At 43.3% G+C, this 16,438-nt stretch overlaps 1 protein-coding gene across 14 annotated transcripts in view; it reads left to right on the forward strand.

The window, feature by feature from the left end:
* The window catches only part of C15H3orf20 (chromosome 15 C3orf20 homolog), a 114,191-nt gene that overhangs the window by 18,179 nt on the left and 79,574 nt on the right, over window positions 1-16,438 (forward strand). For all 14 annotated transcript variants that reach the window (XR_008476836.2, XM_035273753.3, XM_054245964.2 and 11 more), the window contains 3 exons: window positions 590-709; window positions 10,921-11,053; window positions 12,120-12,404. Coding sequence is in view for 13 of the 14 variants with exons in the window: in XM_035273753.3 (XP_035129644.2) it covers window positions 590-709; window positions 10,921-11,053; window positions 12,120-12,404 (538 nt within the window). In the remaining variant the exon portion in view is untranslated. The remainder of the gene's footprint in view (window positions 1-589; window positions 710-10,920; window positions 11,054-12,119; window positions 12,405-16,438) is intronic.

The following is a 16,438-nucleotide window of genomic DNA, read 5'->3' on the forward strand; positions in this document are numbered from 1 at the left end:
CTAACCAGTAAAATGACTACATTTGGGGGAAGAATAAACACATGATTTGGGGAGGTTTGTGTAAGAATTAACAACATTTTCCACTAGCAATAAGGGTGCTACATTTTAATTCTTAAGTGGCCAGATATCTAATGATTCTGTACAAGATGGTGTGATTCTGCAAGAGACTGATATATTATTGAAGAAGCATCTGATTTCTGTGGCTTAGATAAAGGAGAATAGACGATTCTTAATTTCCTTCTTGCTGGCCCAAGGTTTATCTGCTCGACCTGGTTCAGCACTGATATCCGCCTTTGCCCTTGGAGTAATATCACCTTTTGTGGTTGCTTGCTGTTCCTTGCTCCGAGTTCCCTCTTGAGAGTTGGGGAAGAGGGGCACTGCAGAGGAGAACTGTAAAGATTACGCCTAATTGCTCTGAGCCTACTGATGCATTGTAAAATCTCCTTCTTCCAAGATCTAGGTGTTTTGTAATAATGCAGCTCTTTACAGCATCTGACCCACTGTACTACTAGAACAAGAAATCGATGTTACATTTTTGGCTAATAAAAGTAAACAATTGAAAGAAGAATCTCTCTCTTTCCCATTCCAGAATTTCTCACAAACATGTCCACCATTGGGGTGAACTCACCTTACCAGCTGATCTACCAGTCTTCCACAGCCTGTCTGAGCTTTTCTCTCTCTACTGGAAAAGAAGTCAAGAAGAAAATAGGTAAAAATGGTTCCCAGCAAGACCCTGTGGCCAACCATTGGTGGTGGTGGTGGGTTAGGGAATAGAAGGCTTCCATCTAGCCTGTGTAGGTTGGTGGGATGGTTTGATTGGGTCTTCTGATTGGAAGGATATGTGGCGGCTCTGCCTGGAGATCTGGCAGCTGTCCACACAGATTTGCTCATGGAAATATTGTCACAGCTCAGCCCCATCACTGCATAGCATGGGCTCATCATTTCAGTTTGTGCATGCCCTACATTCCCAGCGATGTGGCATCCCTCCCCTGGGACAACACCCCACCAAACCCATCTCTTCCACTCCCTACAGTATCCCAAACTCACCCCTCTGCTCAGATAGCTCTGTCCAGTCACAGAGCAAGTGGGGGAACTAGTATTTGGAGACCAAACCTGGCAGACCTCAGTGCACATTCCAAATTGGGCAAGTTTGTGTGGGCAGGAAACAGACATAGAAGATAACCCTTGTTGTACTGAGGAATACACACACAGGAGAGGCTTCAAGGAGAGAAAAGGGGGCAGAAGAAGACAACCAGTGAAACAAAACCTGCTCAGGAAGAAGCTCAGAGGAGAGACAGGCTGGGGCTGCAGAAAGCAGGGCAAGACCTGGCAGAACTCCTAGGCCCACCCTGCTAGCCATGACAGCCAGGTTGTGGGGACAGGGTAGGTAGGAGAGAACTGTGTTCCTGAAGGTGGTGGGAGGGTGGATGGCAGGCAGGAATGCTCAAGCTGTCCAGCTGATTCCCACAGACACTGGAAGTAAGACTGGAGGCCAAGGAGCTTGGATCTTCTCTGTGTCCCTGCCCCGGCTGGCTGTGTGACCCACCTTCCTAAGGCCTCACCTCTTGGCTGATAAAAGGGGGATGGTCATTGTGGGTGTGCCTTGTATTGCATTACTCACCATATCAAGCTGATCCTATACTCTTGCAGTTAGTTAACAAATGGCTACTGAACACTTGTTAACTGTCAGTCTCTATGCCAAATGCTGGGGATACAGATGTGGACTCTTAAGACAGAAAATGCCTTTAAGCGAGGAGCTGTCCTCTGCTTCTGGGCACAGAGTAGCTTCAGCGGCCGCTTCTCTTTCCTTACTGCTTTACCTGTGTTGATGTGCTTCATCTCATTGTGGTGCAATAACCCACAGCACCATTGCCAGCACCCCACTGCATGTGTACCTGGATTAGTACTCCATTATCATGTGCCCTCCTGAGCTGGCCCTAGATCTGGCCCTGTGATCCCACAGTCAGTTTGAGGGAAAAGAAAGTACCCTCAAGACTCATGGTGATTTAATGACTTTTTCGTCCTAATGAACCTGAGGGTGATGTCTTGGGTGAGGTTGTTTCGAAGCAAAAGTTAAATACAGGAGTCCTCCTTATCCGGTTTTCCCTTTCTGTGGTTTCAGTTATCCATGGCCAATTGTGGTCCAAAAATATTAAGATATTTTGAGGCAGAGAGAGAGGGATCACATTCACATACCTTTTTTTAATTTAAAATTTTTGGGGTATAGTAGGTATATATATTTATGGGTTACATGAGATATTTTGATACAGGCACACAATAATCTCATGAAGCTAAATGGGGTGTCTGTCACCTTAAGCATTTATCCTTTGTGTTTACAAACAATTCAATTGTACTTATTTAGTTATTTAAAAATATACAATTAAATTATGTTTGACTATAATCACCCTGTGTGCTATCAAATACTAGGTTTTATTCATTCTTACTATTTTTTTGCACCCATTAACTCTCCCTACTCCACACCACCCTTCCCAGACCCTGGTAACCATCTGCTCTCTATCTCCATGAGTTAACTGTTTTAATTTTTAGCTCTGATAAATGAGAACATATGAAGTTTGCCTTTCTGTGTCTGGCTTATTTCACTTAACATAATGATCTCTGGTTTCATTCATGTTGTTGGAAATGCCAAGATCTCATTCTCTTTTTATGGCTAACTCTATTATGTATATGTATCATGTTTTCTTCATTTATCTCTTGCTGATGGACACTTAGGTTGCTTCCAAATCTTAGCTATTGTGAATGGTACAGCAGTAAGCATGGGAGTGCAGATATCTCTTAATTATACTGATTTCTCTTCTTTCTGGTATATACCTAGGAGTGGAATTGCTGGATTGTATGGTAGCTCTATCTTTATTTTTTTGAGGAACCTCCAAACTGTTCTCCATTGTGGTTGTGCTAATTGACATTCCCACCAACAGTGTATTAGGGTTTCCTTTTCTCTGCATCCTCATCAGCATTTGTTCTTGCCTGTCTTTTGGACAAAAGCAATTTTAACTTAGTGAGATGATATTACCTTGTAGTTTTAATTTGCATTTCTCTGACTATCAATGATGTTGGGCACCTTTTCATATACCTATTTGCCATTTGTATGTCTTCTTTTGAGAAGCTCATTCTTGTTGACATAAAAAGTAAGAGAAATATCTATTTAGATCTTTTACCCATTTTTTTCAATTAGATTATTAAATTTCTTCCTATAGAGTTGTTTGAGCTTCTTATATATTCTGGTCATTAATCCTTTATCAAATGGGTAGTTTGCAAATATTTTCCCCCATTCTGTTTGTTGTCTCTTGACTTTTTTGATTGTTTTCTTTGCCGTGCAGAAGCTTTTTAACTTGATGTGATCTGGTTTGTCCATTTTTGCTTTGGTTGCCTGTGCTTATCGGGTATCACTCAAGAAAATCTTTGCCCAGTCCAATGTCCTGGAGAGTTTCCCTAATGTTTTCTGTTAGTATTTAATAGTTTGTGGCCTGAGTCTTTAATCCATTTTTATTTTATTTTGTATATGGCAAGAGATAGGGGTCTTTAGTTTCAAGAATTTTTTTCATTTTCTTCTTAATTTCTTCATTGACCCACTGGTCATTTAGGAGCATATTGTTTAATTTCCATGTACTTATATAGTATCCAAAATTCTTTTTGTGATTTCTAGTTTTATTCTATTGTGGTCAGAGAAGATGGCTGCTGTTATTTCAGGGTTTTTTTTTTTTTTATGTTTTAAGACTTGTTTTGTGACCTAACATATGATCTATCTTTGAGAATTATCCATGTGCTAAGGAAAAGAATGTGTACTTTGCAGCCATTGGATGAAATGTTCTGTAAATATCTATTAGGTACATTTAGTGTATAGTGCAGATTAAGTCTGATATTTCTTTGTTGATTTTCTGTCTGGAAGATCTGTCCAATGCTGAAAGTAGGGTGTTGATATCTCCAGATATTATTTTATTGGGGTCATTCTCTTTCTGTAGCTCTAATAATATTTGCTTTATAAATCTGGGTGCTCCAGTGTTGGGTATGTATGTATATATATATTTACAATTGTTATATTTTTTTGGTGACTTCTTTATTATATAGTGACCTTCCTTGTCTCTTCCTATAGTTTTTGTTTCAAAATCTATTTTGTCTAAGTATAGCTACTCCTGCTCTTTTTTGGTTTCCATTGGCATATAATATGTTTTTTCATTCCTTTATTTTCAGTCTGTTTGCATCTTTATAAGTGAAGTGCTTCTAATCATTTGGTCTTGTTTTTTCATCCATCCAACAATTGTATGTCTTTTGATTGGAGAGCTTAGTCCATTTACATTTAATGTTATTATTGATAAGTAAGGATTTACTCCTGCCATTTTATTGTTTGTTTCTCTGGTTGTTTTGTAGTATTCTCATTCTTCTTTCCTTCCCTCCTGTCTTCCTTTTACTGAAAATGATTTTCTCTGGTGGTATGATTACATTTCTTGTCTTTTATGTTTTGTGCATCTGTTTTTTTTTTTATTTGAGGTTACCATGAGGCTTGCAAATACTATCCTATAACTCATTATTTTAAGCTGATAACAACTTCACACTGTTTACATAAAGAAACAAGCAAAAAGAAAACTAATAAAACTCTACACCTTAACTTCATCTCCCCACATTTTTATTGTTTCTATATTTATCTTATTTTACTATATCTTAAAAAGTTGTTGTAGTTATTATTATTATTATTATTTTTGAGACGGAGTTTCGCTCCTTTTACCCAGGCTGGAGTGCAATGGCGCAATCTCAGCTTACCGCAACCTCCGCCTCCCAGGTTCAGACAATTCTCCTGCCTCAGTTCTGAGTAGCTGGGATTACAGGCACGCACCACCATGCCCTGCCAATTTTTTGTATTTTTAGTAGAGACGGAGTTTCACCATGTTGACCAGGATGGTCTCGATCTCTTGACCTCGTGATCCACCCGCCTCAGCCTCCCAAAGTGCTGGGATTACAGGTGTGAGCCACCGCGCCTGGCCTGTAATTATTATTATTATTATTGTTATTATTTTTGAGATGGGGTCTCGCTCTGTTGCCCAGGCTGTAGTGCAGTGGCACATCTTGGCTAACTACACCCTCCTCCTCCTGGGTTCAAGAGATTCACGTGCTTCAACCTCCCAAGTTGCTGGGACCACAGGTGCATGTCACCACACACAGCTAATTTTTGTATTTTTAGTAAAGATGGGGTTTCATTATGTTGGCCAGGCTGTTCTCCAACTCCTGACCTCAAGTGATTGCCTCGGCCTCTGACAGTGCTGGAATTACAGGTGTGAGCCACTGCACTGGCCTGTAGCTATTATTTTTGATGAGTTCATCTTTTAGTTTTTCTACTTGGGATAGTAGTAGTTTATACACCTCAGTATCAATGTTGTAATATTCTGGTTTTCTCTGTACTTACTATTACCAGTGAGTTTCATGCTTTCAGATGATTTCTTATTGCTCATTAACACTTTTTCTTTCTGATTGACCTACTCCCTTTAGCATTTCATTTAGGAGAGGTCTGGTTGTTGATGAAATCTCTCAGCTTTGTTTGTCCAGGAAAGTCTTTATTTCTTCATGTTTGAAGGATATTTTCACCAGATATGCTATTCTAGGGTAAAAGGTTTTTTCCTTCAGCACTTTAAACATGTCATTTCACTCTCTCCTGGCCTGTAAGGTTTCTGCTGAAAATTCTACTGAAAAGTATTGGAGCTCCATTGTATGTTATTTGTTTCTTTTCTCTTGCTACTTTTAGTATCCTTTTTTAGGATTACTGACTTTTGGGAGTTTGGTTATTAAATGCCTTGAAGTAGTCTCCTTTGGGTTAAATCCGCTTAGTGTTCTATAACCTTCTTGTTCTTGAATTTTGATATCTTTCTCTAAGTTTTGGATGTTCTCTGTTATTATTTCTTTGAATAAACTTTTACCCCATCTCTTTCTCTACCTCATCTTTAAGGCCAATAACTCTTAAATTTGCCCTTTTGAGGTTATTTTCTAGATCTTGTAGCCATGTTTCATTCTTTATTCTTTTGTCTCTGACTGCATATTTTTAAATAGCCTGTCTTCAAACTCACTAATTCTTTGTTCTGCTTGATAAATTCTACTATTAAAAGATTCTGACTCATTCTTTAGTATGCCAATTGCATTTTTAAATCCAGAATTTCTGCTTGATTCTTTAAAATTATTTCAATCGTTTTGCTAAATGATAGAATTCTGAATTCTTTCTCTGTGTTATCTTTAATTTCTTTGAGTTTCCCCAAACCAGCTATTTTAAATTCTCTGTCTGAAAGGTAACGTATCTGTTTCTACAGGATTGGTCACTGGTGCTTTATGTAGTTCATTTAGTGAAATCATGTCTTCCTGGATGGTCTTGATGCTTGTGGATGTTCGTAGGTGTCTGGGCATTGAAGAGTTAGGTATTTATTGTAGTCTTCACAGTCTGGCCTTGTTTGTACTTTATTTTCTTGGGAAGGTTTTCCAGGTATTTGAAAAGGCTTGGGTGATGTGATCTAAGCCATATCTGCATTAGGGGCTCCCCAAGCCCAGTAACATTGTGGTTCTTGCAGACTCAACGAGGTACTGCCTTGGTGGTCTTGGGTAAGATCCAGAATTCTCTAGATTACCAGACAGAGACTCTTGTTCTCTTCCTTTACTTTCTCCCAAACAAATGGAGCTTCTTTCTATGCTGAGCCACCTGGAGCTGGGGATGGGATGACAAAGTAGCCCTGTGACCACCACCACTGGGACTGCACTGGGTGAAACCTGAAGCTAGCACAGCACTAGGTCTTGCTCAAGCCCTGTTGTAACCACTACCTGACTACTGTCTATATTTGTTCAAGGCCCTAGGGATCTACAATCAGCAGGTGGTGAAGCCAGCCAGGTGTCTGTTCTTTTCTTTTGTGCAGAGAGTTCCCTCAGGCCCCAGGCAGGTCCAGAGATGCTGTCTGGGAGCCAGAACTAGAGTCAAAAATCTTAAAAATCTACCTGATGTTTTATTGTAACATATTGAGAGTGGCTGAGCTAGCACTGAAGCCATGAAACCTTTTCCCACGCTTCCCTCCCTCTTCCACAGGCAAAGGAGTCTCACCTTTTGGCCACCACCACCAGGCCCATGGGGATTACTGCCAGGCTACTCCCACTGTTCACTTAAGGTCCAAGGGCTCTTCAGTTAGTTTGTGATTATTGCTGTCAGGCCTGGGACTCCCCTCTGCCCCAGGACAGGTATAGAAATGCCATCTAAGAGCCAAGGCCTAGAATCAGGGACCCTAAGAGTCCCTTAGTGCTCTGCCTCCTCATTGCTGAGTTGGTAAATAAGGTGTAATACTAAGTCCTCTTTACTTTTCCCTCTGCTTTTCTCAAGCAGAAGGAGTCCCTCACTGTGACCATCACATCTGAGAATGTGCTGAGTCTCACCTGAAGGTAGCACGTCTCAGGGTCTCACGCAAGATCCACAGAATACTACCTTGATATCACTGCTGGTTATTCAGGGCTCAAGGGCTGTTCAGTCAGCAGGTGATGGATCCTGACAGGACAGGGTCCTTCCCTTCAAGGAAGTGGGTTCCCTTCTGGCCCAGGATATATCTAGAAATGTCATCTGGGTGCTAGGGCCTGGAATAGGGACCTCACGACACTGACTGGTACCCTATCCTACTGTGACTAAATTGGTATTTAAAGATGAAAAACAGAGTCCTTTTTACTCTTCCCTCTTCTCTCCTCAAGTAGAAGGAAGAGGTCTTTCTTGGAGCCATGAGCTACACCACTTGGGATTGGGGGAGAGGTGTCACAAGCACTCCCTTAGCTGCCCCAGCTGGTGTCTTAGTAGGTTGCATGCCCTCTAAATCGACTGGCTCTGAGCTCAGCTCAGCTAGGCTTGCCTAGGAGTTACAGTCCTTGTGGCCTAGGCTGCCTTTCAAGTTTACTTAGAACTCCAGAGCCCTTTAGCGCACAGTGGACAGGCTTGCCAAAACTCAAGATGCAACTGCTAGGATGGGTGATTTCCCTTTGGCTAGGGCAGGTCTAAATGCTCCCTCCATGAGTGGGCTTCAGCTGAGTTCAGCCTGGTTTTGCTTTCCACTGTGACAGGGAAGCACTGAGTTCAATGCAAAATCTGACAACCCCTGCACTCTCCCTCTCCCAAAGGCATCGATTCTCTGTGCCATGCAGCTGCTGGGGAGTGGCGGTGTCAGCAATTCAAGACTGTCTTTCCTACCTCTTCAGTGCCTCTTTCAGCAATGTGAAGTTAAAGTCTGGTACTATGAGTACTCACCTGGTTTTTGGTTATTTTGAAGATGCTTTTTTTAGTGTAGATAGTTGTAAAATTTGGTGTTCCTATGGGGAGGACGATCAGTAGAGACTTCTATTTGGCTGTCTTTCCCCACCTCTCTACCTAACTTTTATTACAATATATTGTTTTAATTTTTCTATTTCATATTAGTTATTGTTAATCTCTTAGGGTCCAATTTATCAGTTAAACTTTATCATAGGTGTGCATGTAAAAAGCATAGCATATGCAGGTTTGGTACTGTCCATATTTTCAGGCATTTACTAGGGGTCCTGGAATGTATCCCTGAGGGATCAGGGGGACTGCTGCATGTCTGTTGGCCTCCTTGTCTATGTGGCTGCTTTCCTTTGCCACCCAACTTTTGACCACCTTGTTGCATCGTTCATACTAGGATGTATATTCAGTGATGCTGCATTATAGGGTCTTAATCTTGTTTAGGACTTAGGCTCACAGATGCATGCTAGCATGGGTGATTAACCTTGCCTCACAGCTTATAAGTAACTGTGGGTCCCAGCTAGCCCAGGAAGGTCCCAGTTTATGCCTATTGTCTGATGGCATATGTATGAATGATGCCTGATTTCGCTATAGCTATTCTGGTTTGAAGTCACTTTGGATTTGGGGGCCTCCCCCATCCATTCCATGTTCACATGCTATTCCTTCCACCTCCCCTCCTGGCAGTTCTGGGGCCAGACTGACTTTGAGCATCAGCTCCAGGAATTGGGCTTACTCCCTGAAGGGACAGCAGCTATTTCTGGAAGATGTCCAACATTACAAGAGAACTGTTGTTAGCACTACCTAGTCAAAGCATGAGGCTGTCACCTTTGAAAAGCCCAAGGCAGCCTGAGGCAGGCAAAACATGGAGGCTTAATCCAGCAGATGTTCCAGGTGGCCAGCTAGCAGGTAACTGAACCTCAGACCCTAGGTTTGAGCTCAAGGTTCAGTTTCTGTCCCCTGTTGACAGAAGAAGTGGGGGAAGGACCAGGAACAACTCAGGGTGGCAGATACCAGAGATGGTCCTCAAGTACTGGCCAGAAACCCCTGGGCTTCCCCAGCAGCAAGGAAGGCTCCATTCTTAGGTCCTCAGAGCTTCAGTTAGAGCCTGAGATATGCCCTCACCTAAAGCCAGGTTTTATCCTCAAATCCAAGGAGAATTTGAGCCTACATACTTCGAGGCTGCAGCTGGGTGGGAGTCAGAGGAAGTTCAGTGTAGGCAGGACCTGACACAAATGACTAAACAGATGACCCTGGAACCTATGGTGGGAAGATCGCCACCACAACTCCACATGACCACATGTTCATACCACCTGACAACTGCCTGAGGACACCCTGGGAGACATGGCCAGTCTTATCCCTTTACACAAGTCAGTCCCTGACACATCCTTCATAGACGACTCGCAGTATGAGTAACATTTCTGTTTGATAACTGACCAATCAATAATTCCTGGGGAGCATCAATGCCATCCCCAATATTCTGACACTTGAAGGATGCCACTCTTCTGCTCTTCCCAGCCCCATGTCCCCTGGTGAACACAATGTCTTGAGAAACCATTTTTCTGAAACCCCTCCTGTATTAGTTTTATGCTGCTAATAAAGACGTATCTAAGACTTGGGGAAAAAAAGAGGTTTAATTGGGCTTATAGTTCTACATAGCTGAGGAGGCCTCAGAATCATGGTGAGAAGTGAAAGCCACTTCTTACATGGTGATGGCAAGAGAAAATGAGGAAGCAAAAGCAGAAACGCCTGATAAACACATCAGATCTCGTGAGACTTATTCACTATCACAAGAATAACATGGGAAAGATCACCTCCATACTTCAGTTACCTCCCCCTAGTTCTCTCCAACAACACATTGGAATTCTGAGAGACACAATTCAAGTTAAGATTTGGGTGGGGACACAGCTAAACAATATCATTCTGCCCTTGGCTCCTCCAAATCTCATGTCCTCACATTTTTTTTTTTTTTTTAGATGGAGTCTCACTCTGTTACCCACACTAGAGTGCAGTTGTGTGATCTTGGTTCACTGCAACCTCCACCTCCCAGGTTCAAGAGATTCTCCGGCCTCAGCCTCCTGAAGAGCTGGAACTATATAAGTGCACACCAGCACACTCAGCTAACTTTTGTATTTTTAGTATAGATGGGGTTTCACCATGTTGGCCAGCCTGGTCTCAAACTCCTGACCTCAGGTGATCTGCCAACCTCAGTCTCCCAAAGTGCTGGGATTGCAGGCACGAGCCTCTGTGCCTGACCATGTCCTCACATTTCAAACCAAGCATGCCTTCCCAACAGTCCCCCAAAGTCTTAACTTGCTTCAGCATTAACCCAAAAGTCCACAGTCCAAAGTCTCATCTGAGACAAGGCAAATTCCTTCCACCTATGAGCCTGTAAAATCAAAAGCAAGCTAGTTATTTCCTGGACACAGTGGGGGTGCAGGTATTGGGTAAATACAGCTGTTCCCAATGGAAAAATTGGTCAAAACAAAGGGGTTACAGGGCCCATGCAGCTCCAAAATCCAGTGGGACAGATTTTAAAGCTCCAAAATGATCTCCTTTGACTCCAGGTCTCACACCCAGGTCATGTTGATGCAAAAGGTGGGTTCCCATGGTCTTGAGCAGCTCACTAACTTCTTCCCCTCCAACTACAGGCAAGTCTAGAACTGCAGAAGATGTCAGCATGCCACCCCTGCATCAAGGAGTGGGAACCTCTGCCAACAACCTGGAGTTCAGCAACCCCTGCCCTGAGGCCCAGAAGAAGCTGCAGGAGCTGTGTCGCCACATGTGAGCACCTCAATGCTTGGGTCGGGGGAGGCAGGGGTTCTCAGAAAGCCCAGCCCTAGCTGGGAGCCCCTGCTTGTGCGTGAGTGGACAGTCACAGGAGTGTGAGACATGCCGCCTGGGAGCATGGGTTATGTGGTACTCCCCACAACAGTCACAGGTGCAGCGACCCTCACAGGCACACACACTCCTGTCCTTCCCTGCTCACCATCCTCCCTACAACATCACTGCAACCATGCAAGGAAGACAGGATTGATGCCTATTTTGTGGATGGGGAAACTGAGGCAGCCTAAGCAGGTATGTTGGTAAGGAATTCCCTGAGCTCATGCAGCTCCAGTGGTCTGCCTCCTGCCCCTGCCCAGTAATGCTCTCCACCTCCTCAGTGCCTTGCTGGGGACACTCCTTTGTGTAGTTCCTTGCAGTTAGGGCTCTTGTGCCCTGACTGTTTATTTGCTAGATGTTCTACAAGACAAACAAAAACCTCTGAAAACAAACCAAAAAGACCCTTGACGTGGGTGATTAGTGGTTTTTATCATTCTGTGGGTCCATCCCACAAGCCCTCACAATTTACTCAACATTTCTCTGAGGGCCCAGGTCATTGTCCGTAAAGGATTTAAGAGCCTGTTCACATCTATAGCTTAGTCATATATGTCTCCTGGGGTCACTGGGCCAGCCCATGGGGAGAGGGCAGCCACTCAGTTTGCCTCCCCACTGTGACACTCTGGAAGGAAATTCTGTTCTCCAAAACCTCAGGAGCTAGGGTGAGCAAGGTCTTCAAAACCCCAGGATCCTCCCAACCCTCTGGCAACTTCCACACACAGTCCCACTCTATAGGTCCTCACCCTCAGGCTCAGGTGGACATGAGGTAAGGGATGTTCTTAGAGATGCAGTGGGAACTCCCAGTTCTTCCAAAAACTACCTTTATGGACGAAGGAGCATGGGTTGGTGACATGTACTTTGGGGACGGGGGAATGGGATGGGGGCTTGGGCACTAAGGAGGGACTGTAGAGAGCATCCCTGGTGAGTGAGAACCAAGAGGCTGAAAATATGCTGGTCTCCTTCTCTGCAGAGAAGCCGAAAAGGCTGTGTGGAAAGTGAAGAATATCTCCAACCCCATGATCTTACGAAACTACAAGGCAAAGATGCCCTCTCATCTAACGTCGCCTCACAAAGGAGACTCTCAGACCCAGAGTTTACATTATCCTCCCACTGCGAGTGCTCAGACTCTCACCCCCACCCCTCAACCATCTTCTGCCCACCATCTTCTCTTTAGTCAGCAATCTCAAGAGGGGAAGATGCCCAAGAAGGCCTTTAAATTGCATTACACCTTCTATGATGGCTCCTCCTTTGTTTAGTATCCTTTTATTTGGTGCCACCATTTCGCCGCAGCTACTCAACCCCAGCAAAGTCCAGGACTTGACACAGCCTAAATATTTCCTTAGGCTTTTTAGTTATCAGAGAAGCCTGGTGTTGGGTCTCCTGGGTATTAAGAGTTTGTCTAGGTCAGACTTGGGATGTCAGAGGAGGAAGTAACAAATTTTAAGTTCAGTTCAGATCAACATGAACATACCAAACCCCAGCTTCCTGTGAGAAGCTTGTTAGTGCAGGCTGGGAATGCAAAGTCCCTGCCTTTGAGGACCTCTCAGGTGAGATGAGGTTAAAGACACAAAATAAATCATCTCCAATGGAGAGGAGGCCCTAAACAACTGGGAACCTTCATCTTTCTGTCCCTGGCTCAGTGGTTAAGCTCTGTGGTCCTTGCATACTTCACCCATCCACATCCTTGGAACCTGAGACCTCACCCCAAATGTGCTATTTCCTGGGCCATGACTGCTCTGCCCCTGAGGTCTGCCTGGGCTCATGAGCGTAGTGTGAGCTGGGTCCCAAGCTTGGGTGGGGGAGCGACAAAAGGAGACACATTTTCTCTTTGAGAATCTGATGAGAGTTATAGACTTTCTCTCTAGAAATGAGCACTTATATACACATGCCTGTAAGGTGTTAACTGATTGCAGGGCGTTTACGAACTTCCAAAGCCTGTCTTTGGATCTGGGTTTGAAAAGACAAATCTCTTTGGTGGGTGAGCCCTGAGGGCTGTGCATACCTAAGAGTGATTTGAGTCCAATTATTTTCTTCATTTGGAGATGTGTATCAAGTATCTATCATGTGCAAGGAATTCAGATAATGAAGTGAATGGATCATTTGTACTTCAGAGGGAGCAACTTTTTTTTTTTTAATTTTACTTTAGGTTCTGGGGTACAAGTGCAGGTCATGCAGGGTTGTTGCATAGGTGCATACTATATCCAGCATTTTTCCCCATGTTATCCCTCCCCACCCTCCCTACCGCCCACTGTCCCTTCCCTAGCCACCCCCCACAACTGCCCCCAGTGTGTGATGCTCCTCTCCCTAAGACCACATGTTCTCATAGTTCAACACCTGCCTGTGAGTGAGAACATGCAGTGTTTGGTTTTCTGTCCTTGTGTCAGTTTGCTGAGAATAATGGTTTCTAGATTCATCCAGGTCCCTGCAAAGGACATGAACTCATAGTTTTTTTATGGCTGCATGGTTTATATATGCCATATTTTCTTTGTCCAGTTTATCATTGATGGGCATTTGGATTGGTTCCAGGTCTTTGCTATTGTACACAGGGCTGCAGTGAACATATGTGTGCATGTATCTTTATAGTAGAACGACTTATAGTTCTTTGGGTATGTGCCCAGTAATGGGATTGCTGGGTCAAATGGAATTTCTATTTCTAGATCCTTGAGAAATCGCCACACTGTCTTCTACAATGGTTGAACTAATTTACACTCCCACCAACTATGTAAGAGTATTCCTGTTTCTCCACATCCTCTCCAGCATCTGTTGTCTCCAGATTTTTTTAGTGATCACTATTCTAACTAGCGTGAGATGGTATCTCGATGTAGTTTTGATTTGCATTTCTCTAATGACCAGGGATGATGAGCATTTTTTCATATGTTTGTTGGCGTCATATATGTCTTCTTTTGAAAAGTGTCTGTTCATATCCTTTGCCCACTTTTGAATAGGGTTGTTTGTTTTTTTCTTGTATATCTCTTTTAGTTCTTTGTAGATTCTGTATATTAGCCCTTTGTCAGATGCGTAGACTGCAAAAATTTTTCACATTCTGTTGGTTGCTGGTTCACTCTAATGATGGTTTCTTTTGCTGTACAGAAGCTCTGAATTTTAATTAGATCCCATGTGTCTATTTTGGCTTTCATTGCCATTGCTTTTGGTGTTTTAGTCATGAAGTTCTTGCCTATGCCTATGTCCTGGATGGTTTTGCCTACGTTTTCTTCTAGTGTTTTTATGGTGTTAGGTTTTATGTTTAAATCTTTAATCCATTTGGAGTTAATTTTACTGTAAGGTGTAAAGAAGGGGTCCAGTTTTAGCTTTCTGCACATGGTTAGCCCGTTTTCCCAACACCATTTATTAAACGTGGAGTCCTTTCTCCATTGCTTGTTTTTGTCAGGTTTGTCAAAGATCAGATGGTTGTGGATGTGTGGTGTTGCTTCTGAGGCCTCTGTTCTGTTCCATGGTCTATGTCTCTGTTTTGGTACCAGTACCATGCTGTTTTGATTACCATAGCCTTGTAGTATAGTTTGAAGTCTGGTAGTGTGATGCCTCCAGCTTTGTTCTTTTTGCTTAGGATTATCTTGGCTATGTGGGCTCTCTTGTGATTCCATATGATGTTTAAAGTGTTTTTTTTCCAGTTCTGTGAAGAAGATAATTGGTAGCTTGATGGGGAGAGCATTGAATCTATAAATTACTTTGGGCAGTATGGCCATTTTCACGATATTGATTCTTCCTAACCATGAGCATGGAATGTTTTCCATCTGTTTGTGTCCTCTCATTTCGTTGAGCAGTGGTTTGTAGTTCTCCTTGAAAAGGTCGTTTACATCCTTTGTTAGTTGTATTCCTAGGTATTTTATTCTCTTTGTAGCAATTGTGAATGGGAGTTTGCTCCTGATTTGGCTCTCTGTCTGTTATTGGTATATAGGAATGCTTGTGATGTCTGCACATTGATTTTGTATCCCGAGACTTTGCTGAAGTTGCTTATCAGATTGAGAAGATTTTGGGCTGAGATGATGGGGTATCCTAAATATACAATTGTGTCCTCTGCAAATAGAGACAGTTTGACTTCCTCCTTTTCTAATTAAATACCCTTTATTTCTTTTTCTTGCCTGATTGCTCTGGCTAGAACTTCCAATACTATATTGAAAAGGAGTAATGAGAGAGAGGGTACCCTTGTCTAGTGCCTGATTTCAAAGGGAATGCTTCCAGCTTTTGCCCATTCAATATGATATTGGCTGTAGGTTTGTCATTGTAGCCAAATGAATGAGACATCTATGAGCTGGTCAAGCTCTAGAACATGTTGGGTTTGGGCAACAGGACCCCCACAAAAACACAGGATACAAGGTGACTTCCTACCCAGACATTCTCTAACGGGAGCCCTCTTTTGCTTTCACCACCCAAATTCAAACTCCTTCTCTTCACTTTAGAAGGAGCAATTGAAGTTGCTCCATAGAGGGAGCAATTATAGTTTCCCTCTAGGGAGGAGCTAAAGTTAAAGTTCCCCTCTAGGAAGGAGCTAAAGTTAAAGTTCCCCTCTAGGGAGCAACTTTAATTGCTCCTTCTAAAGTGAAGAGGACTTTGAATTTGGGTGGTGAAAGCAAAAGAGGGCTCCCTTTAGAGAAGGGCCAAAAGCAGGCTCCCTTCCTACCCAAGGTGGTTAGGAAGTCACCTTGTATCCTGTGTTTTTGTGAGGGTCCTGTTGCTCAAACCCAACATATTCTAGAGCTTGACCAGCTCACAGATGGCTCATTCATTTGGCCACAAGAACTCTGAGGCCAGAGAGGGCAAAGCACTTATTCCGGGTTACGTGGTCTAGAGTTATGTAAAATGTCATGGATGGGAGAAGTGGTCATTTGTTTCTGCCCCTTTGCTGTAGAAATGGGAAAACTGAGATCCAAAGGCATGATATGACTGACTCTATGCCACAAAAGGAATTCTGTGGTTAAGCTAGGCCTGGGTTCAGGGGCTCCTTACCTCAATTTAGGGTCCTCTCTTGGGTCTGATTTTTATACCCAAGGATTATTTTCTCCTGCAGAGAACAGGGTAGAGGGTGATGGAAGTGGATCTCACTTTAATAATAAAATCACTGGGCACTCAAGATCCCCTGCTCCTCTTCTTGGAGGAGACAACGGGTCTCTGAGCTGTCTCAACCACTTTCACAAAGGCAAAGCCCCACAACCAGGCTCGCCTGGCAGCAGCCCCCTTGCTTCCTTTGGCCTCCTCTTGACTGAACTGGGAATTCAGGATTTAAGTGCTCTGTCAAAGAAGGCTTATTGTTTCTCAGACTGTAAATGAATC

This window comes from Callithrix jacchus, chromosome 15 (assembly GCF_049354715.1).
Source record: "Callithrix jacchus isolate 240 chromosome 15, calJac240_pri, whole genome shotgun sequence".
NCBI lineage: Eukaryota > Metazoa > Chordata > Mammalia > Primates > Cebidae > Callithrix > Callithrix jacchus.